Here is a 25,047-nt window from a genome sequence, read left to right as displayed (position 1 = left end):
TGCTCATCCATTAGGCATAAACGATTATCCTCCTTCCTACTCTTGGGTCCAACAACTACTAAACCTTAATGATAACAAGGGTGAGTAATGTTGCAACATTCTCTTAATTATCCAAAATGTGACATTAGATAAATGCTTCTCAGTTTGAACTTTTAAACTTTTTCTTTGCACCTTTAAATACTTCTCTAGCCCCATGAAAATGGAAAATTAGGATATAAAACCAGGGATAGACTGTAAGCCCCATGAAGAGCAGGAATAATGTGTTTTGCTCACTGCTGTGCTTTAGCCTCTAGCACAGTGCTCTGATTGTAGTAAATGCTAAATAAACTATATATTTTTAAATAAATTATTTTTAATGAACAACCAGTGGAAAATGCCTTCACTGGCAGATGTGGCCAAGATGTGATAATGACCCAAAGTGCAGGCCCGCCTATAAAATCCCCAGATTCCCTTTCTAAAGGAACTAGATGAGTATCACGTGTAGTTACTTTCCTTTACTGACTCAACGGGGGCAAAACAAAACAAAACAGAAAAACAAAAAAAAACCCCACAGACCTGGAATGCAGACACTTTCCTACAGTAGGTTCAGTGGAAGTCTCTGAGAGGTCTACAATTCTGCACTTTATTTAGAATTCAATATAAGATGCATCTATAAATTTCTTCCTCTCTCCCAATGAGCTGCAATCCATCAAAATTTCTAAAGCAGCCATGTATAAAAAATTATTCATGGTGACTCTGCACTGGGAAACACATGCAAGGAATATGATTTCACTTGGGAGCAGGCGTGTTCAGAAGTGATGACATAGGTTAAGCTTTTAAATGCTAATCTTATCTCTTCTCAAAGCACTGGATGACTTATCTGTCATCCCTACCAGAGAAGGCAAAAGAAAAATAAAAAAGCTCACACTCACAGAACTAAATTATTTTTTTTTACGTCATCCAGACCCATTCCTAGTTTGACTAAAGAATAAAATCAACTACCTTTTCTTCAGAGTAACACAGGCATAATATCACTGTTCCCCTCTGACAAGACTTGTTTGCAAGAAACAGAAAGTTGCATGCCAGACTACTCAGGAGTGGACTCAAATCACACTCCCCCTCACCACCCCCCTCCAAAATAGGCTTTATTATTGCATTTTCATGCTAATAAGCATGATTAAGTGGCAACTCTTTTATTCCGATTTTTCACCATGACATCATGGAGTTGTGCTGAGCAATCTCCATAATGTCACTATGTAGGAAGAGACTCCACATTCAGCAGAGACGGAAGATGTAGGACAGAAATCAAAAAGAAGACTTTTTACAACGTATCAGGATGTGAGCAGTGGCATCACACAGTTTATTATTACTATTTTTTAAAAGGTTCTGAGTTAACAATCTTCAAAGTAAATGTCAACTATTTTGTGTTATGAAATTCTTCCTCCAAGACAACCTGGGAAGATTATCAATTAAGCTTTCTTGTTTAATAAAACAAAAGAAGAATATGGAAAATGTACTTTAAACCCTGCTCAAGTCCTAACTCTAAATAATGCTAGGGGAAAATAAAAAGGAACTTTCTCCTTGGGTCAGGAAAGAAGATGAGTGAGTATCCATTGCAAGATTATCCTTTGGGCTTTTTTCAAAGCAGCTGCTTTGCTGTGGAATCAAAAGTGGCTGGAGGAATATATGTAAACAGGAAGACTGCTTGGAAGGCAAAGAGATTCTCTCAACATATAGGAGAGAATGGGAATCTCAGGAAATGAAGACAGGGCCCTGTATCCAGCTAAATGAAATTTAAAAGATATGCTTCAGCTGCTGTATGATTCAAGTGCCAAAGCTGCACAAGCCATTTTGCACATCCACTTCATTGTTTAATTTTTGTGTGTCATCTCCTCTTCTCATTTATGGTCCTTTTTGGAAATTCTGTTTGTAAATTGAGACAGGAGGTAGATTCTGCTCCTTGTTATGTAATCATTATCCAAAACTAGAAAAAGTTTTATGGCTTTCAGAAACGATAACCTTTCAGTTTACACACAAAACCAAGCAGCTTACCTGATTTAAAAAAACAGAAAAAGAGAAAAGGTAAAACAGGCCATGCTGTAAGGTTGCATAACTTTAACAACTTCAGAACTTTTGAAAACTTGGCGTCAAAACATTGGGTTGGCCAAAAAGTTCATTTGGGTTTTTCCGTAAGATGTTATGAAAAAACCCAAACGAACTTTTTGGCCAACCCAATAGTTTTGTGAATTTTTTAAAGTACACAAATCTAAAAACGCTTAACTTTAGAGCACTGAATTGTAAAGCAGTTGTATCATTGCCTTGGGTCACTAAGATGGTGGCTTCTAATCACAGATGAAATTTGAAAACATCACTTATTAAATCCTTCTCCAACTTTCTTCCCCCACACTTAAATATGTCTTTGATCTTGAGTAATGAAACATCGTTTTTGCTAAATTCCTTAACTACATCAGTCTTAAATCCACAAATATCATTTAAAATGAACCATCTAAAATTCTCATATTGTCTATTGCCTCATATTTATTTCATCAATTTCTTGCTAGAGATTATACACATCAGAATCTAAAACTACACAACATCCTTTCCTTGTCTATTGCACTGGCTAACCATTAACCAACACAAACTGTGGAAAGAAAATATGAAAGGAAGCTTTTTGAATGGGGGTGAGCTGGGAAGAAGAATTCATTTACTCTATTTATAAGTCTTATTCATTATTATGTATCAAGAAAAACATCTTACCTAGGCAAAAAGAGAAGATGTCAGCAATACTAATACTAAGCAAACAGACTGGGTTTAAGACTAACTAGTTGTAAGATGCTGAGCGACTTGCACAACCTTCCTAAGCCCACATTCCTCTTCTGTAAATGGAAGGACATAACCACCCTCATAGGTGGAGAGAATCAGGGGAGATGAAAGTATGTAACACACTTAGCTCAGGACCTGGCACATGGAATAAGCATCACAATCAGCATTTTCTTCATCATCAGCAGCTGATTATGTACTAAAGTCCTTTCTGGCTCTTATACCCTCTATAACTTTGAATTAGCAAGCACCATCTGGCACCTGCTATTCAACCTATTGTGTTATTTCCTTAAAAATGGCCAGCAACTTGCCCCCCACCTTCCTCTTTTATTAATCCATGGTCTCTACCCTCTTCTACAACCCCAAGTGGCCCACTTCTCTCTCCAAACAGAATTATGTTTGAACAACATATGTTTGTGCCAGGTGGTACTGAGTACAGTTATATGCGTTTCCTATGTATGACATCAATGCGTGATAGTAATGTTCCTCCTACCTTCCAAATAACCCTCCTTGGCACCAACCCATGTGTCAATTGAAGTCAGCAGGCATAAAACCGATAAGTACTCAGATCCATGCTTAGAATGCTATAGTCAAAGATTCAGTCAAAGATATATCTCACGTGATCCATTAACTCATAGTTTGGTTCCAAAAACCTTTACTAAGATTTTGGTGTTGTACCACTAGCTGGGGATACCAGCATGAGGCAATTTAGCCAGGTAGACAGGTAAGTAAGAATATAATTTCATTATATTGTTTTCAATATATGATTTTTTTTTTTTTTTTTTTTTGTGGTACGTGGGCCTCTCACTGTTGTGGCTTCTCCTGTTGTGGAGCACAGGCTCCAGACGCGCAGGCTCAGCGGCCATGGCTCATGGGCCCAGCCACTCCGCGGCATGTGGGATCTTCCCGGACCGGGGCACGAACCCGCGTCCCCTGCATCGGCAGGCGGACTCTCAACCACTGCGCCACCAGGGAAGCCCTATATGATTTTTTTTTTTAATGCTATAGAAGCACGGGGTAAGATCACTAAACACAAGGAAAGTGGGGGCAGGGAGGAAGGGCAAACAGCCTTCAGGGAGGACTTCCAAGAGGAGGAACCATCTCAGCTAGACCAACTGGAGGATGAAGAGGGGCTACCAGGGCTTTCAAGACCAAATGCAGTTGTGGAATATGTCACTATTTCACTGTACTTCGTTAAGTGACGCCAGCATGAAATTTACCACTCAGGGAGCAGTAGAGATAAGCAACAGCCAATCACAGAGAATCTTGTACAGTGTGTTGAGGGTTTGGACTTTATCCTGCAGGTAATGTAAAGCCAATGGACGATTTTAACCAGGGTAGTCACATGGTCAGCAGTCCATTAATAATCTAGATTGTGTGCATTAGAGAGAATCTTTAAAATTACAGAATTCACTCTTCATTTTGTTGGATAACAAAATGGATACCCTCAGAGGGATGAACCCCATATCAACACCACATAGTTGAATTCAGGATGTGGCTCTCCTATACAGTCAGCAAGTGCTTGTTCTGACTTTCCTGCCTTGCCCCACCAAGTGCCAGGAAACACATTTCAAGTAAATATGCAAAGCTAAGTCCCTTATAATCCAGCCCTCCTCTTAAGTGACTTATAAAAACCAATGATTCTGTCCCATTCTCCTTTGGGCCTTAAAAGAATGGATGTAGACTTTTTCCTTTTTCAACGTTTAAAAGATTTTTGCTTTTTGGTTTCACTTGAGTCTTGGCTCAAATTGTTGTGTTAGATCCTACTCTAAACTGAACCCAAAGTTACGTCACACTTGTCTGGGTTGATAACTTAATTTTTGAGGTAGTGATAGTCAAAGATTCAGTCAAGAAACCTCTAGAAAGAGCGTTCAGATTATACAATGTCAGAAAACAGGAGCTGTTTTCTGTCTTTCACAAGTGCTTTGAACAAGTCCATCAAAAGGAACTTAACAGTTTAATGTTCTGTACAAGAATGGAATGCTTGTTTACCTGAAGTAATGGACAGATAAAAGTAACGTGCGTCTGTCTTGATTGATACAAAACTTACTTGAAGATTAACCTGGCCAATCAAGCCCTTAAGCTCTAAATACCATCACCCACAAGGAAAACCTGGATTCATAATGCAAACATTCCCAAACTGTTGATCCTACACCCTTAACTAAATTCAACACATGCAAAGAAAAAAAAAACAAGAGCAAAAAAAAAAAAAACCACAACCTACTTTGAATGCAAAAATGAATTTTTCTTGAAAGCAGCTAGCATTTACCTAGGTTTTCTGGGTACCTGGCATGAAATAACCCTTCTCATGTACTGGCTCATTTAATCCTCAAAACCATGTGAGACGTTAAACACTATTATAAATGTCATTTTAGAAATGAGAAAATCAGAATGTTAGAAGAATGATTCAAAGTCATCCAATTTGAAGAGGTGACGCCAGATCTATGCGTCTCCAAAGCTATTAATACATACTATATAAAGTAGTGTGCGGCTCATTTTGGAAGACATTAATAAACTCAAAGCTTTCATGTATTTAGAAAGTTTGAATTTTTCATTACTCAAGGCTTAGAATAATAAGTATGACCGTAGGCCTCTGAATGGAACACCACACACAATAACTGGTGACACAGCCAAGTCATGCATCAGCATTCTTGGTTACAAAGGGGGATGCTGACCCAGATCCAGACCCTTACTAATCTCAGTTCACGGTCACACAATCCAATGTCACATAATCACCCATAATCTCTCTCTGCTTTTCAATGACAACAGGTTTAAATAAATTGTAGCCATCACACAAGTGAAGCAAACAGACAGAGTAGACGAATCCATACTGATCTGTTAGCTGGCATAACCCAGTCCCTAAAGATTAGAGATACTACTTACTGAACATCAGTTCTGGGTCAGCCAATTTCCATATATTATCTCATTTAATCTTTGTATTCTTCCAACCACGTAATATTATCCTTACCACCCCATTATACATATGAGGACATTGAGAAAGAAAGTAAATAACATGCACGTGGGTCTTGGTGAATAACAGAGCTAAGGACTTAAGCCTCATTCTAACTCCAAAGTCCATGCTCCTTTGAGTGTCTACATGAGGCCAATGAGTCAAACATTTGTACAAACACAACTTAGTTCTTAATAGTATAGCAGGAAAATGTGTTAAGTCTGAAAAGTACTTTTTTTTATAATAGTACAATTCTGTGAGTGACAATCACAAAGCAGGTATGCAACATCCTATTTCCAGGTTAAAAAGCTACAAAGTATTATTATTCCATTTTACAGAAAAGGAAATTCAGTTTAAGAGAAGGTTAAGCAAAGTTAAATAATTTGCTTAAGATCCCTTGGCAAGCTAGAGCCAGACGTAAAACCTTGGTGCTTTTGACACAAAAGCCATGCTCTTTCCTTTCTCCCTTGACAAGTGGCTATATTTCTGTTGATGCAGAAAATGACTTCTCCTCCCAGATAGGGAGAAGTAGATCACTCACCAATTCATGGGAAGGACTCATGTTCTGTCCCCCCAATTCCAAGCATAGCATAGCGTTTAGGAATGTAGGCTCTAGTTCCAGACCGCCTGGTTCATAAGTCAGCTCCACCATGTATTAGCTCTGTGACCTTGGGCACAGGATAGAAAGAAGTAACTTTGCTCTAGGTAAACTATCTTGCGATTATAATTATACACATTTAGCTCTTTTTCAGTTTTTGGTTAAAGTAGAGAATGAAAACAATTATTCAGGGCTAAAGTGAATTCCAAGCCTGAGGTATTTGGATAAATTGCTTGAACTTTCCCTTTCATTCTGACAATGGAGACTTTGTAATTAAAGTCACTTTCTTAAGAAAGGAGTCACCACTGTTGATAAGCTTACCATTTGTTTAATGCTGAAGATCAGAGTGAATATTTATTTAGGATTTCCTAGGTGCCCGGCACTGGACTAAGGGCTTTTTGTGGATTCTTTCATTTAATCTTCACAACCACCTTTGAGAAATGTACTCCTGCCCTCTCTCTTTGGCAGATAGGGAAACCGAGGCTCAGAGGATTAGCCAACCAAAGTGGGTCATCTAACTGCAGTCTATTTGGTTCATCACACCTCTGTTCTGTTGTTTCCTTCACCTGCGTTCAAATGATTCCAGGACCTTTTAGCAACCTTTTAAACAACTTCATTTCCACTAAACTGATAAATTACATAGCGATGCTGCCCCTAAGGGTGCTCCAACAGTCAATTGTTTCAAAAAATCTAACATCAATGCAGAAAATGAATTTTTACTATTCATGCGGTTGGACTGACAAGGAATTACAAAGCAAAGGTCACAACTTTAATGGCTGGTAGCTTTAACAAACAGACATAAGCATAAAGACATTATTAAGTAGTTTTCTAAAAATGATCACCGCCACCTAAAATTGTGTTTGGAAACAGCATGAAAATAGAGCAAACTGATTAAAGTAATCCCCGGAGCATCTTTTATCCCCCAAGAAGTTATTTTGCAACACAATTTTCAAATATTTAAAAACCTCCCCTCTGCCAAGAAAAGTACCATTTTATTTGAAAGACACCAAGGTTTCGGCAGTAATTCTTTTTTTTTTTTTTTTAAACATCTTTATTGGAGCATAATTGCTTTACAATGGTATGTTAGTTTCAGATTCACAACAAAATGAATCAGTTATATATATACATATGTTCCCATATCTCTTCCCGCTTGCGTCACCCTCCCTCCCACCCTCCCTATCCCACCCCTCCAGGCGGTCACAAAGCACCGAGCTGATCTCCCTGTGCTATGAGGCTGCTTCCCACTAGCTATCTACCTTACGTTTGGTAGTGTATACATGTCCATGTCTCTTTATTGCTTTGTCACCGTTTACCCTTCCCCCTCCCCATAGCCTCAAGTCCATTCTCTAGTAAGTCTGTGTCTTTATTCCTGTTTCACCCCTAGGTTTTTCATGACATTTTTTTTTTTCTTAAATTCCATATATATGTGTTAGCATACGGTATTTGTCTCTCTCTTTCTGACTTACTTCACTCTGTATGACAGACTCTAGGTCTATCCACCTCATTACAAATAGCTCAATTTCGTCTCTTTTTATGGCTGAGTAATATTCTATTGTATATATGTGCCACATCTTCTTTATCCATTCATCCGATGATGGACACTTAGGTTGTTTCCATCTCTGGGCTATTGTAAATAGAGCTGCAATGAACATTTTGGTACATGACTCTTTTTGAATTATGGTTTTCTCAGGGTATATGCCCAGTAGTGGGATTGCTGGGTCATATGGTAGTTCTATTTGTAGCTTTTTAAGGAACCTCCATACTGTTCTCCACAGTGGCTGTATCAATTTACATTCCCACCAACAGTGTAAGAGGGTTCCCTTTTCTCCACACCCTCTCCAGCATTTATTGTTTCTAGATTTTTTGATGATGGCCATTCTGACTGGTGTGAGATGATATCTCATTGTAGTTTTGATTTGCATTTCTCTAATGATTAGTGATGTTGAGCATTCTTTCATGTGTTTGTTGGCACTCTGTATATCTTCTTTGGAGAAATGTCTATTTAGGTCTTCTGCCCATTTTTGGATTGGGTTGTTTGTTCTTTTGTTATTAAGCTGCATGAGCTGCTTATAAATTTTGGAGATCAATCCTTTGTCAGTTGCTTCATTTGCAAATATTTTCTCCCATTCTGAGGGTTGTCTTTTGGTCTTCTTTATGGTTTCCTTTGCTGCGCAAAAGCTTTTAAGTTTCATTAGGTCCCATTTGTTTACTTTTGTTTTTATTTCCATTTCTCTAGGAGGTGGGTCAAAAAGGATCTTGCTGTGATTTATGTCATAGAGTGTACTGCCTATGTTTTCCTCTAAGAGTTTGATAGTTTCTGGCCTTACATTTAGGTCTTTAATCCATTTTGAGCTTATTTTTGTGTATGGTGTTAGGGAGTGATCTAATCTCATACTTTTACATGTAGCTGTCCAGTTTTCCCAGCACCACTTATTGAAGAGGCTGTCCTTTCTCCACTGTACATTTCTGCCTCCTTTGTCAAAGATAAGGTGACCATATGTGCGTGGGTTTATCTCTGGGCTTTCTATCCTGTTCCATTGATCTATATTTCTGTTTTTGTGCCAGTACCATACTGTCTTGATTACTGTAGCTTTGTAGTATAGTCTGAAGTGAGGGAGCCTGATTCCTCCAGCTCCATTTTTCGTTCTCAAGATTGCTTTGGCTATTCGGGGTCTTTTGTGTTTCCATACAAATTGTGAGATTTTTTGTTCTAGTTCTGTGAAAAATGCCAGTGGTAGTTTCATAGGGATTGCATTGAATCTGTAGATTGCTTTGGGTAGTAGAGTCATTTTCACAATGTTGATTCTTCCAATCCAAGAACATGGTATATCTCTCCATCTATTTGTATCATTTTTAATTTCTTTCATCAGTGTCTTATAATTTTCTGCATACAGGTCTTTTGTCTCCTTAGGTAGGTTTATTCCTAGGTATTTTATTCTTTTTGTTGCAATGGTAAATGGGAGTGTTTTCTTGATTTCACTTTCAGATTTTTCATCCTTAGTGTATAGGAATGCCAGAGATTTCTGTGCATTAATTTTGTATCCTGCTACTTTACCAAATTCATTGATTAGCTCTAGTAGTTTTCTGGTAGCATCTTTAGGATTCTGTATGTATAGTATCATGTCATCTGCAAACAGTGACAGCTTTACTTCTTCTTTTCCGATTTGGATTCCTTTTATTTCCTTTTCTTCTCTGATTGCTGTGGCTAAAACTTCCAAAACTATGTTGAATAAGAGTGGTGAGAGTGGGCAACCTTGTCTTGTTCCTGATCTTAGTGGAAATGCTTTCAGTTTTTCACCATTGAGGACGATGTTGGCTGTGGGTTTGTCATATATGGCCTTTATTATGTTGAGGAAAGTTCCCTCTATGCCTACTTTCTGCAGGGTTTTTATCATAAATGGGTGTTGAATTTTGTCAAAAGCTTTCTCTGCATCTATTGAGATGATCATATGATTTTTCTCCTTCAATTTGTTAATATGGTGTATCAAGTTGATTGATTTGCGTATATTGAAGAATCCTTGCATTCCTGGAATAAACCCCACTTGATCATGGTGTATGATCCGTTTAATGTGCTGTTGGATTCTGTTTGCTAGTATTTTGTTGAGGATCTTTGCATCTATGTTCATCAGTGATATTGGCCTGTAGTTTTATTTCTTTGTAACATCCTTGTCTGGTTTTGGTATCAGGGTGATGGTGGCCTCGTAGAATGAGTTGGGGAGTGTTCCTCCCTCTGCTATATTTTGGAAGAGTCTGAGAAGGATAGGTGATAGCTCTTCTCTAAATGTTTGATAGAATTCGCCTGTGAAGCCATCTGGTCCTGGGCTTTTGTTTGTTGGAAGATTTTTAATCACAGTTTCAATTTCAGTGCTTGTGATTGGTCTGTTCATATTTTCTATTTCTTCCTGATTCAGTCTTGGCAGGTTGTGCCTTTCTAAGAATTTGTCCATTTCTTCCAGGTTGTCCATTTTATTGGCATAGAGTTGCTTGTAGTAATCTCTCATGATCTTTTGTATTTCTGCAGTGTCAGTCGTTACTTCTCCTTTTTCATTTCTAATTCTATTGATTTGAGTCTTCTCCCTTTTTTTCTTGATGAGTCTGGCTAATGGTTTATCAATTTTGTTTATCCTTTCAAAGAACCAACTTTTAGTTTTATTGATCTTTGCTATCGTTTCCTTCATTTCTTTTTCATTTATTTCTGATCTGATTTTTATGATTTCTTTCCTTCTGCTAACTTTGGGGTTTTTTTGTTCTTCTTTCTCTAATTGCTTTAGGTGCAAGGTTAGGTTGTTTATTCGAGATGTTTCCTGTTTCTTAAGGTAAGATTGTATTGCTATAAACTTCCCTCTTAGAACTGCTTTTGCTGCATCCCATAGATTTTGAGTCGTCGTGTCTCCATTGTCATTTGTTTCTAGGTATTTTTTGATTTCCCCTTTGATTTCTTCAGTGATCACTTCATTATTAAGTAGTGTATTGTTTAGCCTCCATGTGGTTGTATTTTTTACAGATCTTCTCCTGTGATTGATATCGAGTCTCATAGCATTGTGGTCGGAAAAGATACTTGATACAATTTCAATTTTCTTAAATTTACCAAGGCTTGATTTGTGACCCAAGATATGATCTATCCTGGAGAATGTTCCATGAGCACTTGAGAAAAATGTGTATTCTGTTGTTTTTGGATGGAATGTCCTATAAATATCAATTAACTCCATCTCATTTAATGTATCATTTAAAGCTTGTGTTTCCTTATTTATTTTCATTTTGGATGATCTGTCCATTGGTGAAAGTGGGGTGTTAAAGTCCCCTACTATGAATGTGTTACTGTCGATTTCCCCTTTTATGGTTGTCAGTATTTGCCTTATGTATTGAGGTGCACCTATGTTGGGTGCATAAATATTTACAATTGTTATATCTTCCTCTTGGATCGATCCCTTGATCATTATGTAGTGTCCTTCTTTGTCTCTTCTAATAGTCTTTGTTTTAAAATCTATTTTGTCTGATATGAGAATTGCTACTCCAGCTTTCTTTTGGTTTCCATTTGCATGAAATACCTTTTTCCATCCCCTTACTTTCAGTCTGTATGTGTCTCTAGGTCTGAAGTGGGTCTCTTGTAGACAGCAAATATATGGGTCTTGTTTTTGTATCCATTCAGCCAATCTGTGTCTTTTGGTGGGAGCATTTAGTCCATTTACATTTAAGGTAATTATCGATATGTATGTTCCCATTCCCATTTTCTTAATTGTTTTGGGTTTGTTATTGTAGGTCTTTTCCTTCTTTTGTGTTTCTTGCCTAGAGAAGTTCCTTTAGCAGTTGTTGTAGAGCTGGTTTGGTGGTGCTGAACTCTCTCAGCTTTTGCTTGTCTCTAAAGGTTTTAATTTCTCCATCAAATCTGAATGAGATCCTTGCTGGGTAGAGTAATCTTGGTTGCAGGTTTTTCTCCTTCAACACTTTCAATATGTCCTGCCACTCCCTTCTGGCTTGCAGAGTTTCTGCTGAAAGATCAGCTGTTAACCTTATGGGGATTCCCTTGTGTGTTATTTGTTGTTTTTCCCTTGCTGCTTTTAATATGTTTTCTTTGTATTTAATTTTTGACAGTTTGATTAATATGTGTCTTGGCGTATTTCTCCTTGGATTTATCCTGTATGGGACTCTCTGTGCTTCCTGGACTTGATTAACTATTTCCTTTCCCATATTAGGGAAGTTTTCAACTATAATCTCTTCAAATAGTTTCTCAGTCCCTTTCTTTTTCTCTTCTTCTTCTGGAAGCCCTATAATTCCAATGTTGGTACGTTTAATGTTGTCCCAGAGGTCTCTGAGACTGTCCTCAGTTCTTTTCATTCTTTTTTCTTTATTCTGCTCTGCAGTACTTATTTCCACTATTTTATCTTCCAGGTCACTTATCCGTTCTTCTGCCTCAGTTATTCTGCTATTGATCCCATCTAGAGTACTTTTAATTTCATTTATTGTGTTGTTCATCGTTGCTTGTTTCATCTTTAGTTCTTCTAGGTCCTTGTTAACTGATTCTTGCATTTTGTCCATTCTATTGTCCATTCTATCTCCAAGATTTCGGATCAACCTTACTATCATTATTCTGAATTCTTTTTCAGATAGACTGCCTATTTCCTCTTCATTTGTTAGGTCTGATGGGTTTTTATCTTGCTCCTTCATCTGCGGTGTGTTTTTCTGTCTTTTCATTTTGCTTATCTTACTGTGTTTGGGGTCTCCTTTTTTGCAGGCTGAAGGTTCGTAGTTCCTGTTGTTTTTTGTGTCTGTCCCCAGTGGCTAAGGTTGGTTCAGTGGGTTGTGTAGGCTTCCTGGTGGAGGGTACTAGTGCCTGTGTTCTGGTGGATGAGGCTAGATCTTGTCTTTCTGGTGGGCAGGTCCACGTCTGATGGTGTGTTTTGGGGTGTCTGTAGACTTATTATGATTTTGGGCCGCCTCTCTGCTAATGGGTGGGGTTGTGTTCCTGTCTTGCTAGTTGTTTGGCATAGGATGTCCAGCACTGTAGCTTGCTGGTCGTTGAGTGAAGCTGGGTGCTGGCGTTGAGATGGAGATCTCTCGGAAATTTTTGCTGTTTGATATTATGTGCAGCTGGGAGGTCTCTTGTGGATCAGTGTCCTGAAGTTGGCTCTCCCACCTCAGAGGCACAGCACTGACTCCTGGCTGCAGCACCAAGAGCCTTTCATCCACAGGGCTCCTTAATTTGGGATGATTCGTTGTCTATTCAGGTATTCCACAGATGCAGGGTATATCAAGTTGATTGTGGAGCTTTAATCCGCTGCTTCTGAGGCTGCTGGGAGAGATTTCCGTTTCTCTTCTTTGTTCTCACAGTTCCCAGGGGCTCAGCTTTGGATTTAGCCCCGCCTGTGCGTGTAGGTCGACGGAGGGCGTCTGTTCTTTGCTCAGACAGGACGGGGTTAAAGGAGCCGCTGATTCGGAGGCTCTGGCTCACTCAGGCCGGGGGGTAGGGAGGGGCTCGGAGTGTGGGGCGGGCCTGTGGCGGCAGAGGCCGGCAAGACGTTGCAGCCTGAGGCGCGCCTGTGCGTTCTCCCGGGGGAGTTGTCCCTGGATCCCGGGACCCTGGCAGTGGCGGGCTGCACAGGCTCCCCGGAAGGGCGTGTGGCTAGTGACCTGTGTTCGCACACAGGCCTCCCGGTGGCGGCAGCAGCGGCCCTAGCGTCTCATGTCCGTCTCTGGGCTCCGCACTCTTAGCCGCGGCTCGTGCCCGTCTCCGGAGCTCCTCCAAGAAGCGCTCTTAATCCCCTCTCCTCGTGCACCAGGAAACAAAGAGGGACGTAAAAGTCTCTTGCCTCTTCGGCAGTTCCAGACTTCTCCCCGGACTCTCTCCCGGCCAGCCGCGGTGCACTAACGCCCTGCAGGCTGTGTTCACGCCGCCAACCTCAGTCCTCTCCCGGCACTCCGACAAAAGCCGGAGCCTCAGCTCCCAGTCCCGCCCGCCCCGGCGGGCGAGCAGACAAGCCTCTCGGCTGGCGAGTTCCGGTCGGCCCGATCCTCTGCGCTGGAATCTGTCCGCTTTGCCCTCCGCACCCCTGTTGCTGTGCTCTCCTCCGCGGCTCCCAAGCTCCCCCACTCCGCCTCCCGAAGTCTCCACCCGCGAAGGGGCTTCCTAGTGTGTGGACACTTTTCCTCCTTCACAGCTCTCTCCCGCTGGTGCAGGACCCGTCCCTATCCTTTTGTCTCTGTTTAGTTTTTTCTTTTGCCCTACCCAGGTACGTGGGGGGTTTCTTGCCTTTTGGGAGGTCTGAGGTCTTCTGCCAGCGTTCAGTAGATGCTCTGTAGGAGTTGTTCCACGCGTAGATGTATTTCTGGTGTATCTGTGGGGAGGAACGTGATCTCCCTGTCTTACTCTTCCGCCATCTTCCCGGAAGTCCTCTCGGCAGTAATTCTTAATTCCATAAATTAAAATGACATTTTTCCAGTTTATAAGGACCTCGCACACAACAGGTCAGCTGACGCAGGCATTCGATGGCTAAGGAGACTGAGGTGGGAGAGGCTGGGGACCAAACCCTGGATCCCCGACTTGTGGAGGTGCTGCTGCTCTTCACAGCCATTTACCCTCCTGCGTGGTCCTGACAAGCTGCATCAGAAGCAACCCCTCGCTCTCCCGGGAACCCTGCTTCGCTTGCTCTCAACCTTCCCCTTATAAGATTAAAAAACCATCATCTTCACCCGCAAATTTTTTTTTAAAAAAAGGCTTGAGTCTTACAGATCGTATGTATATGTATATTTAAATATGGGTCCATTCCATTGACGTGGTTCAATGGAATCTAGTTTTTAGAATTAAATAGGCTTGGGCTTCCCTGGTGGCGCAGTGGTTGAGAGTCCGCCTGCCGATGCAGGGGACACGGTTTCGTGCCCCGGTCCGGGAGGATCCCACGTGCCGCGGAGCGGCTGGGCCCGTGAGCCATGGCCGCTGAGCCTGCGCGTCCGGAGCCTGTGCTCCGCAACGGGAGAGGCCACGACAGTGAGAGACCCGGAAAAAATAAAGAATTAAGCAGACTTGGCTCCAAATCCAAGCTCTTCCACTTACTTGCAATTTTTTTCCCTTTTAATCTTGGTTAAGTGTTCTTAATCTCTCTGAACTTTAGTTTCCTTGTTAAAAAAAATGAGATCAATAATCTCTTTCATAACATTTTTTTTTTTTTTTTGGCTAGAATCAAATGAGATATTCCTGTGCAGTTTGTGGCCTGGTGCCTCATCTATAGTGAGTAATCAACGGATATTAACATATTAACTAGTCTTATTCATTCTTTCTCTTGTTTTTTTTTTGGCCCTGCCCCGTGGCATGTGGGATCTTAGTTTCCGGACCAGGGATCAAAACCATGCCCCATGCATTGGAAGTGCAGAGTCTTAGCCACTGGACTGCCAGGGAAGTCCCCTATCCTTTCTCTTCTTAAGCAGCTTGTCTTTTGGCCTATTTTGTATAATTGTTGCCTTTCGTAGAAAGGGGAGAAAGATAAAGGGGGTAAAATTGGAGGAAAATTTTGTTTAATTTGCTAAGAGTGCTTGCGAGTGTTAAAGAAGGTAGATTGTGTATAAATAAGGCAGTTAAGGTATTAAGCTCTATTATTTTAATTCATTTATTCATGCAAGCCCTATAGCCAAAGGCAGGAACTGTGAACAATGAATTTATGTCTTACAGCATGTGGATTTGCTGAAAGCTTCCATGATTCCCTCCTCTTGCAGAGAAGGAACTGATTATTTACTAAGAGCAAGTACCTGTGCCCTTACACAGCCTGTCTCACTTAATCACGACATCAGTACTACCAATAGATAAGTTATTTCTGCACCCATTTTAAAGATTGGGAAGGAAAAGTTCAGAGAGAAACACTTACTGAAGGGCACACTGCTAGTAAGAGGCCGAACCACTACTACATTTGATTCAGTCCAGTGTTTTCTGTATTCTCACATGCCCACCAGTTTCACTTAGTAAATAATAGTGCACATTCACTGAAAATTAATACTGTAAATGGGGAACAAAGTAGCCTTTCTAATCATCAACCAGACACATCTGTGTATAACAGAGCCAGGACAGTAGTTAAAATTTGCCTTCTGTTAAAAAAAAAAAGAAAAAGGCTTCTAGAAAAGGTTGTTGGCACTTAACAACCTGAAATCAGGCATTTATTTATTCAACAACATTCCATCTGTGTTCACTGAACCTCTAGTATGAGCCACTCTGCTAGGTAACTGGAATCACAAAATTTTTGTTGCCAACTATTACAGGCAACTGTTTTTAATATCTGAATTGTGTTTGTTTTTGATTTAATGTTCCTATAAGCAGAACGTGTATCTTTGAGGTTCTGAATAGGCCGCACTAATACACTGTGGCAGTGACAGCTAAATCTCTTTGGGTGTTAATCATGACCATAAAACACTTGGAGTTGGCACGTTAAAGACCTTTTCCTCATCTGTGAATTGGGGTTTAAAGAAAACAGTACCTACCTCCCAGAAGAAAAGTTCTTTGAATTCATCTTGGAACTGTTTTCTACTAAATGCCATTTTGGCATGATCTTATTATCAAGGTGATTTGATTTTACAAAACAATCATGAAAGTATTTAAAATGGATACACATTTAAATGTCAAATGCTTGACACAGACTGTAGTAAATTTCATTCCTTCAAGCTGAATCATTTATGTGTGACATTTATACAGAAATGCAAACAATAAATGGTCAAATCGATAAAAGTCTATGGAATTGTTTAAGACTAAGAAAGATCCAAATTTCAAACGGGGAACTATTTTTTATAGTCCACTATTTTCTAGTACTGTTAAGAGGTAGAGTACCATTATGGCCATAGTACATTATAAACAAATGTGTCCTAAACTTTTAAAGTATTTTCCTGGGCAGGGGTTAAGAATTAGAGAAAACAAAACTGTTACAATTTGTTGCGTAACAATGGAAGGATTATATAAACCCTATTTTGTCGTTTGATGCTTTTCTACACAGAATTAATTTCATCCAGCACTAAAAACATTATACTAATATCGTCCTTTTGATTCTTCATGAACGTTTTCTAACTACTTTATTATCCCTGCATTTTAGCAACCCCTTTGCACCACCTGGAAGCAGAAAGCACCAGCCCAGCTCCTTTTACTGTGATAATTTATCTTTCTAACAAACAGTAGAATGACCTGTGTTAGTTCTCCACCTAACAGAACACATCAGAGATCTCTGGGTAGGGCTGGCTGAAGATAGCAGCTTTCTAAAATCGCCAGAGATCCAAACTAAAGTAATCACAGAGGTTTTAGTCGGTCATCAAAAATGGAAATCCCTAACGTGTTGACTATTTCAGAAGTGTTAAACTGTAGGTTTAACACAGAACCATAAATAACGATGTGTGACTGCCGGGGTTTGTTTTGCAATCCTTGGGTTTTCTAGATCACATTAGAAACCCTTTTATATGAAGCACCTCTACCCTGCCTCCCTCCTCCCATCTAAAGTTCGGCAGTGAATGTAAATTTTAACAGCCATCCATATGGACAACGCATACCAGGAAGGGTGCAAGGCCTTTATAAACACAACCTACTTTCTTTGCAACACTCTTCTTGGAAATCAAGGAATCTGTTTTTTCACAAGGTAGCTGTCTAGGAAGGCTTTGCGAAAGGGACCCCAAGTAAACAGTGGAAAACTCAGCACAACGGGGTTCCTCACAATAGACAACCACTATTAAGCTGTAATTTTTAGAGGCAACCTGGTTTACGACCACTCAAACACTGGTATTTAGAAGAAACAGGCCAATTACAAGATGTGATTCAGCCCTGGACTTTAGTAAAGGCACTTAAATGGAAAGGTCCTTGGCTTCAGAGATTTCAAGTCAAGAGGAAAAAGAGGAAAAAGTGCTAAGCACCCACAGGGCTTTTAAACAAAAGATGAACTTCCGCTCCTGAAAGGGCAACAGAGTATGTGTATGCAAGACAAACAACGGCCCCCTTCAGGCTGTGCTCTGTCCTCCCTGGTCTCCAGTGGGGGCACAGTATGCAGTCAGGGTACATTATACAGTGGGGATGCCCTTTCTGCAAAGGTGAAGGAGGCTGGGGCTTACTTTTTCCAGTGAGCACTGACGATGGCTTTGCTCTCGCTCTCTCGTCTTGTGCACCCTTTTGCTTGGTCACCCTAGAGAGCAAAGGCATTCTTTGCAAGGCCACTGTCAGATTTTTGAGCTGCTGTCTGTGCACCAGGAACACAGAAAAGGTACCCTAACTGCCCCCTTAGAGACTACATTCTAATCAGCAGCCCTCCAAGCACCAAGGCAACAGCTACACCTGCAAAGTCAAGTGCTGAATTCCTTCATCCAGATAAATGAAAGATAGCTACTGCTACTTTTTTTTAAGTGTCTGGATCATTGCCTCAATTCTGAACATGGTTTTAGCAGGAAGTTCACTAGATTTTGCTGGTGCTTAGAGCATTATCATCATTGTCACAGCTCTATTTTCTGTGGAATCCGTGGTCTCTTGCCTGGAGGAGGGGGTCCAGACCTGCAAAAAGTCAGGGCAAGGAGAGACTGAGACTCGGCAACGTGCCATCCACAGAAACTGTCTTTCCCAGAGGCAGAAGGGCTGCTCCCTCCTTTTTCAGCCTCTGTGTCTCCAGCTGCAGACCTCTTCCCTTCACTCTTCTTCTCAGGATTAACTCTAGGGCACAATATTACTGAGGCTCAGTGACTTGCCCAAGACTATGAAGATCCAGTGACCGGCCCTGGAGCCAGAACCAAGTGCAGGGTCCGTACCTCTGATTCCCTGCACGGAAGTTCTTTCCACTACAGGATCAAATTCTCTCCATTTCTTCTCCACGCACACAGATATTGGAGACCGCAGGGGTAGAAACAATGAGCAAATACGGGGAGGCAGACATTCATTAGTTATGTAAGATGACGTCCTCTGGCTGTCTGACTTTGCCTTATGATTCTTCTTCACTTAGAGGATTTAAAGATTGGGAGAGAGAAAGTAAAGATCCCTTTCAACTATGGATATTGCCCAGATAGCAAGTGCAAATACCATTCTTGTTATAGAGGAATATCAAGTAGCAGGTGAAAAGGCTAAAAGTAGAATAGTCTAAGTTGAAATCTCCTTCATTTCTCCCCATTGGCTGCTTTATCATCATAAAAAAAGGGTTAAAATTTCTATTCACACCAAAGCAATGACTACATGAATCTCGGAACCAAAGGAAGCTAAAATGCCATCTGGTTCAAACATCTATTTTACTACTACCTTAGACATAGAGAATTCTAGAACTGGAAGGCACTTAGAAATCACCTAGTCCTACTCTCTCATTTTACAGTGGAGGAAACTGAGGTCCAGAGAGATTCAAATGTCTTCCCGAAGTCATACAACATAGTATCTGCGCTAATAAATGAACTCCATCCCCTAATAACCAAGTCAATGTGGCAGCCTAGAAAAAAATAGTAAAATGTAGTCAAAAGACAAAGAGAGTTACGTAACAGACAGTCTTCCTTTAGATGACACACACTGCAATTTTAGAAAAAGATCCATGAGGCCTAATTATAAGAAAATCACCCCCTATCACCTCCATTTTTCTGGACAGAAGGAAATAGGTAGAGATGGGATAATGACAATTCTCTCCAAGTCCCAGCCCCTGTAAACAGTTTTTATCATGCCTATAATTAAGTGAAAAGGCAAAAACATCTCACTGCATCTATAAATCAGTAAGTCTATAGTCAATGGTTTCTATGAGACAAAGTCTAAATAAAATAACCCTGAAAACAGCATATATTATAAAAGCATCCTGGTGTTCCTTCAATTTGTTTTATAAATTGTTCTGACTACACAGGTGGCTAACACCAAAGAGAGTCTCCTGCAGGTGCTCATGATTCATGTACTAGAAAACAAAGATAAAAGATCACTCCTGACAGATTTATATCCAAATGCCTTACCCTAATTTACGAAAGGGAACATTAAGGAAACTGAGAAAAGAAAAAAAAAATCTCCCAAACTTGCATAATGAAAAAAATTAAAATGTCACTACATGTTGCCTGATAAAGACAATAAAGACACACTGCAGACACGAATGCTTGTCCTCACTCTGAAGAGCAAGTTCACGAACACCAAGGACAGGAAACTGACCCAGTCTCTTTAGTCTAAAATGAAATAAAATAAACCCTCAGAATCAGACAAGAGGCACTTAGAAAGCAAAAGTATGGAAATATGAAAGTGAATCAGAGATGGTGATTATATTCCCATTTTCGATTCCTATTTTCAATTTTAACTCTTATTTTCACTTTTTAAGAAAAACTTTAGGGCTTCCCTGGTGGCGCAGTGGTTGGGAGTCTGCCTGCTAATGCAGGGGACACGGGTTCAAGCCCTGGTCTGGGAGGATCTCACATGCCGTGGAGCAGCTAGGCCCGTGAGCCACAGCTACTGAGCCTGCGCGTCTGGAGCCTGTGCTCCGCAGCAAGGGAGCCGCCATAGTGAGAGGCCCGTGCACCGCGATGAGGAGTGGCCCCCGGTTGCCACAACTAGAGAAAGCCCTCGCACAGAGACGAGGACCCAACACAGCCAAAAATAAATAAATTAATAAAATCCTACCCCCAACATCTAAAAAAAAAAAGAAGAAGAAAAACTTTAAAGCATTTATCATCTCTCCTGCCACAGATAACCTTTCTTTTCATACATTCCTGATTTGATAGTACAAACAGGTATCAGTTTATAAGGCTGAATGCAGAGATCCAGATTTATGAAAATTTGGTCTCTGTGCTTTGATGGTTAAGCAACATTTACCTGCAAAAGCTAGTTTTTTTCTGGCTTTTAAGTTAGTCGGCAGGCAATTCTCTTCTCGGGGATAATAAATCCAGACTGTAACTACAGTAAGCCACTGTGCTGGGATACAGACATATATAAAATCTCATTTAATCCTTACAGATCTTTATAACTATTTTATAATCATTGTACAGATTGCAAAATGGAAATCCCAGGAAGTTAAACCAAGTGCCTAAAGTCATTTGTCTTACCAGTGGTAAGACAGGAATTAGAATCAAAGTCTTGAAAAGCTAGAACCTAAGATCTCTCCACTATATCTCAGGTGTTCCCTAGACATGGTTGGGGAAGGGCACACTCAGTGGGGCTCGCCGGACCATGCAAGAAACCTCCAGTTTCAGACTAGCTATTTGGGGAGAATTTTTTTTTAATGTTATTGATGGTGATGGAAAGATTTCAATAACCCTATCATTATAGCATAAATGTGATTCATAACTTGCGATCTCCAAATCAGCAGTTAGATATAAATAAAATTTGGCGATTTTAATTGGTTTGGCTTGGGCCGGGCCTTCAGACTTCCATATGGTTATTTTCCTTGTTTTATGTTGCATGTAATCGACTTAGCACTTGAGTTTTAAAGTCTTGGCAGAATCTATCAATTAAAAGCTACAAAAATTAGGATTGTTCAAAGCACACATTCCAAATGCAGTGATTTTAAGGACAAAATTTAAAAATGCTCTTTTCATAAATGTTAAATTTTTCTGTAAACTTGCATCATCACCCAGATGACAAACTTCATACAGACAAAAGAGGGATATTTTCTCTGGAAAAACAAAAGCTAATAAACATTCTATTTGCTTCTTCTGAGAACTAATGTGTGCCTAAAATGGCCTTTTCTACACCGTTCGCCAGATGAATTTTTCCTATCTTCATATTTCTAAAACTGACAGCAGTCGTGAAAACTCTCACAGACCAGACCATCTCAAAACTAAAATGTAAGTACAACATCAATAAACATGGCACCAGCCCTGTTAAACTGATAGCACTTTTATTTATTTATTTATTTATTTTTGCTGTACGCGGGCTTCTCACTGTTACGGCCTCTCCTGTTGTGGAGCACAGGCTCCGGACGCGCAGGCTCAGCGGCCATGGCTCACGGGCCCAGCCGCTCCACGGCATGTGGGATCTTCCCGGACCAGGGCACGAACCCGCGTCCCCTGCAACGGCAGGACTCTCAACCACTGCGCCACCAGGGAAGCCCAGCACTTTTCTAACTGGTCTTGCAAATTAATGTCCAATTGTTATTTAATATACCAGTTTATCAGAGTATTACATTGAAAAAAAATGATTATACATTGAAATAATGTTCTTTCTAAGCCAGAGACACAATTCCCTTCAGAAAACGTAAAACCACACAATATGGATAAAATACATTCAGAAATCTGAAAAACACAAAATGCTTTCATTTCTGTAGACTTGTGACTAAACTTATTGTTAAAATTGCTCCTCACGACTACTGCCCATGTAATTATTTCCCATATGCTAAAAGTTCATCACACGCGCTAAATAAATTAAAGAATCATTTATCAAACCTCAAGTGGTTGTTGGTGCATTTCCACATTTATTTAGCTTGACTGAAAGTCCAGAATGCCTGGTGTCCCTGTGATTCTTGGAGAGATGCACAATTCAAGTGTATTTTTAAAATTATCATTAAATTCTCATTTTATATCTTGGGTAATGGAAGGGTACACAACTGTTTGTTTTATAACAGAACTCTGGAATTGATGCCATCTTTACAAATGATTATTTAAACTATTGAATGTTAATAGATATTCCTCCCTGGCAAATATAACATTAGATTCAGTAGAACAATCTTACGACTTAATGTCAGATTTCCTTATGCTACTCTCCATCCATACAGAGGTGCACAGGAAATTTCTTTGTAACTTTTGGATTAGAAAATTTAACAATATGAATGAGGATCTAAGCACCCTCCCCCATTTCCACTGATTATTTCATTGATTTCATGCTATTTCCAGGGTCCCCTTTTTCTGTGGCAAGAATATGGAATTGCTAGACGTATCTTTAAAGGAAACCTTGAAGGTCATTAGATCCCAGGCAATGAATGCCTTCATTCACCAAGGGCACTGCCCTCCTTTGCCTTCAGTCCTTTAACAGCAGCAAGTTCCCCCAAAGGGCTTGCACTTTTACTCGGCCTGAGCAGGTCACATTTCTAAAATATTTAGCTGCCTGCAGTGTCTCTGGTCAGCAGTACTGAGTCACTAACACCAAGGAGTTTCAGGCTAGTTTGACCTCTTTCTAGTTTTCAATGGAATTATCCCATGTAATCCAATTTACACAGCCATTTAATCAAAGTGAGAAAGGAGATTACAGAGCTCACTTTTGTTTTGCAAAGCAAGGGTGCAAGGATCATCAATCCTACTGACTCTCAAAGTGACTTGATAGTACATCGCCCCCCTTTGGATTGTTGGTCATTAACCTGATCTGTCTCCAGTGATCTTGTTTAAATAGGAAGGTTTAGGCTCTTTTCCTGAACTAGAAGGTAGCGGTTTCTCCACCCACATCTCACCACTACCATTCACGTGAGCAGATGCTACTATAACAAAGAATTGGTTCCCCATCCGCCCATGCTTATTATTCCACAAAGCAGAAAGCATGTACGAATCAAGTAATTAGATTAAAACTTCTCTTCTGTTGCCAGTCTTTAACATTTGCATTTCAACAGCCCACTGTGGTGATCCCAGGTGCTTTGCCTATAAACTAACCTGCTTGCAGGAGAGGAACTTGCGCTCCGCTCCTCTCCTCGGTCTTGGGCAGCTGCCCTAGAGACTACATAAAAATTTCTTCCAGGCCACGTCCCTCCCTCCTGCCCTTTTCCACGCGGGTGCAATGGGCTCGAGTCTTCATACTCCCCTCTGAATATGTACCCTTCCCAGGTCTAGACACCTATTTAAAATATGACACTAAGTATGTCATTAAATAAAGCATTTTCAGCACATTCTAAACTGAAGATCTGTACCAACCTTTCCCCCACCAATTCCACCCCTTCGACACACTTCAGGAACTGCTATCTCCGACAGCACCTCTGGGGGGTGAAAGGGCAGCCTTACCCAACCCGCGGCAGATAACAGAAAAATTCCTAAGGGGAGAAGTAAGTGGAGGTAAGACCTGCAGTGGCAAAAAGAACTGTGCATGGGAGTACGGTGGCGGCCCTTTCTAAATCCAGATATCTGCTGCAAGAAAACAAACAAACTAAACTAATTGTACCCCTGGACGGTGCTTTACCACTGTGCTTCTGTATAATGCACAATTTTGCAGCACTGGGAATTACCTCAATAACTACCATCAGAGGTGCCCATTAACACACACACAAACAACTTTTTCTCTTCTGTAATGGAAGAAAGTGGGTGCAATGTGGAGGTATTACCCCCTTTAGAGCTCTCTTGCCTAGAGCCGCAAACCTGGCAGACGCCGCGGGAGTCAAGTTTCCCGGGGCTGGCCGGGGAGGTTCTCCGCCCAGCGGAACGCGGCCACTAAGGAACTCTGGGTTGGCTAAGTTCCAGCGGCTGCACCCGCGTCCGCACGAGCCAGGTACCCACCCAGGGGCTGCACAAAAATCTGGGTGCGCGAGCGAGCGTGGCGCATGGGGAACTGTTGTAATGTCCCCGAAATCCACGGGAAAATGTCTGCGGTGCAAAGACATGCCTTTCAGTAATCACTTAAACTCTCCGGCCAAAGGACAGATCCTTCCATCTTACAGGAACTGCGGCTCCCGACTGACAGCTCCCAACTTAAGGGCTACAGCTCCAAACTTGACACGGGCTCCCTCTCATCACTCCCACTCCTCCTCTCCCAGGCTCACCCGGGCCGGGCGGCTGGGGCTCGCACGCCACACCCGCCTCCCCAGCGCCCTCCAGGCTCTTCCGGCAGGCACAGCCCCGAACGCCCTGGCACTTGGGGCCGGGACGCGCCGGCCTCCAGGCGCGATTTTCTTGGAGAGCCAGCGAGCTCCCGGACGCGCCCTACTCACTTGTGTCTTCTTCATAAGGAAAGGCAGCGCTGTGATCCAGCCCAGGCAGCGGTGTGGCAACTCCGTTTAGCTGTTCTGGAGCTCCAGCATATTGCATGAGCAGCGGCTGCAGATAGTCCACGCATTGGGTAGCCCGAGCGCAGCGCCCTCTCCACTGCTCGTGCTTCGCGGAGCGCTCCCGGTCCCGGCGAGAGGCGGCGAGTGAAGCCCGGGTAGGGGAGCCGCCAGCACTTTTATACAGCTCCCTCCCGCCTACTCCGGACACGCCTCCTTCCCTTCCGGAGCTCCGGGGAAGCAAGGCTGGGCTGGGCCACGGGAGGGAGACCCGGGAGGGCGGCCGGAGCCCCGCGAATACACCAGAGTTGGACAAATCAAGCCAAGCGCGTCCCCACGCCGGGGGGCCCATGTGCGCACGGCCG

At 41.5% G+C, this 25,047-nt stretch overlaps 1 protein-coding gene across 3 annotated transcripts in view; it reads right to left on the bottom strand.

Moving 5' to 3' along the window:
* Window positions 1-24,842, bottom strand: part of KITLG (KIT ligand) — a 95,121-nt gene extending 70,279 nt beyond the window's left edge. For 2 of the 3 annotated variants that reach the window (XM_060306363.1, XM_030856427.2), the window contains exon 1: window positions 24,629-24,842. In XM_060306363.1, coding sequence (XP_060162346.1) covers window positions 24,629-24,643 — 15 coding nt within the window. In that variant the 5' untranslated portion in view covers window positions 24,644-24,842. The remainder of the gene's footprint in view (window positions 1-24,628) is intronic. The other variant, XM_030856424.3, reaches the window with a different exon arrangement.
* Between the last annotated feature and the right edge of the window lie 205 nt (window positions 24,843-25,047).

The sequence above is a fragment of the Globicephala melas genome, chromosome 10 (genome assembly GCF_963455315.2).
Source record: "Globicephala melas chromosome 10, mGloMel1.2, whole genome shotgun sequence".
Classification (NCBI taxonomy): Eukaryota; Metazoa; Chordata; class Mammalia; order Artiodactyla; family Delphinidae; genus Globicephala; species Globicephala melas.
Note: the sequence above shows the minus strand (reverse complement) of the source record. Positions and strands in the feature narration are given on the sequence as shown.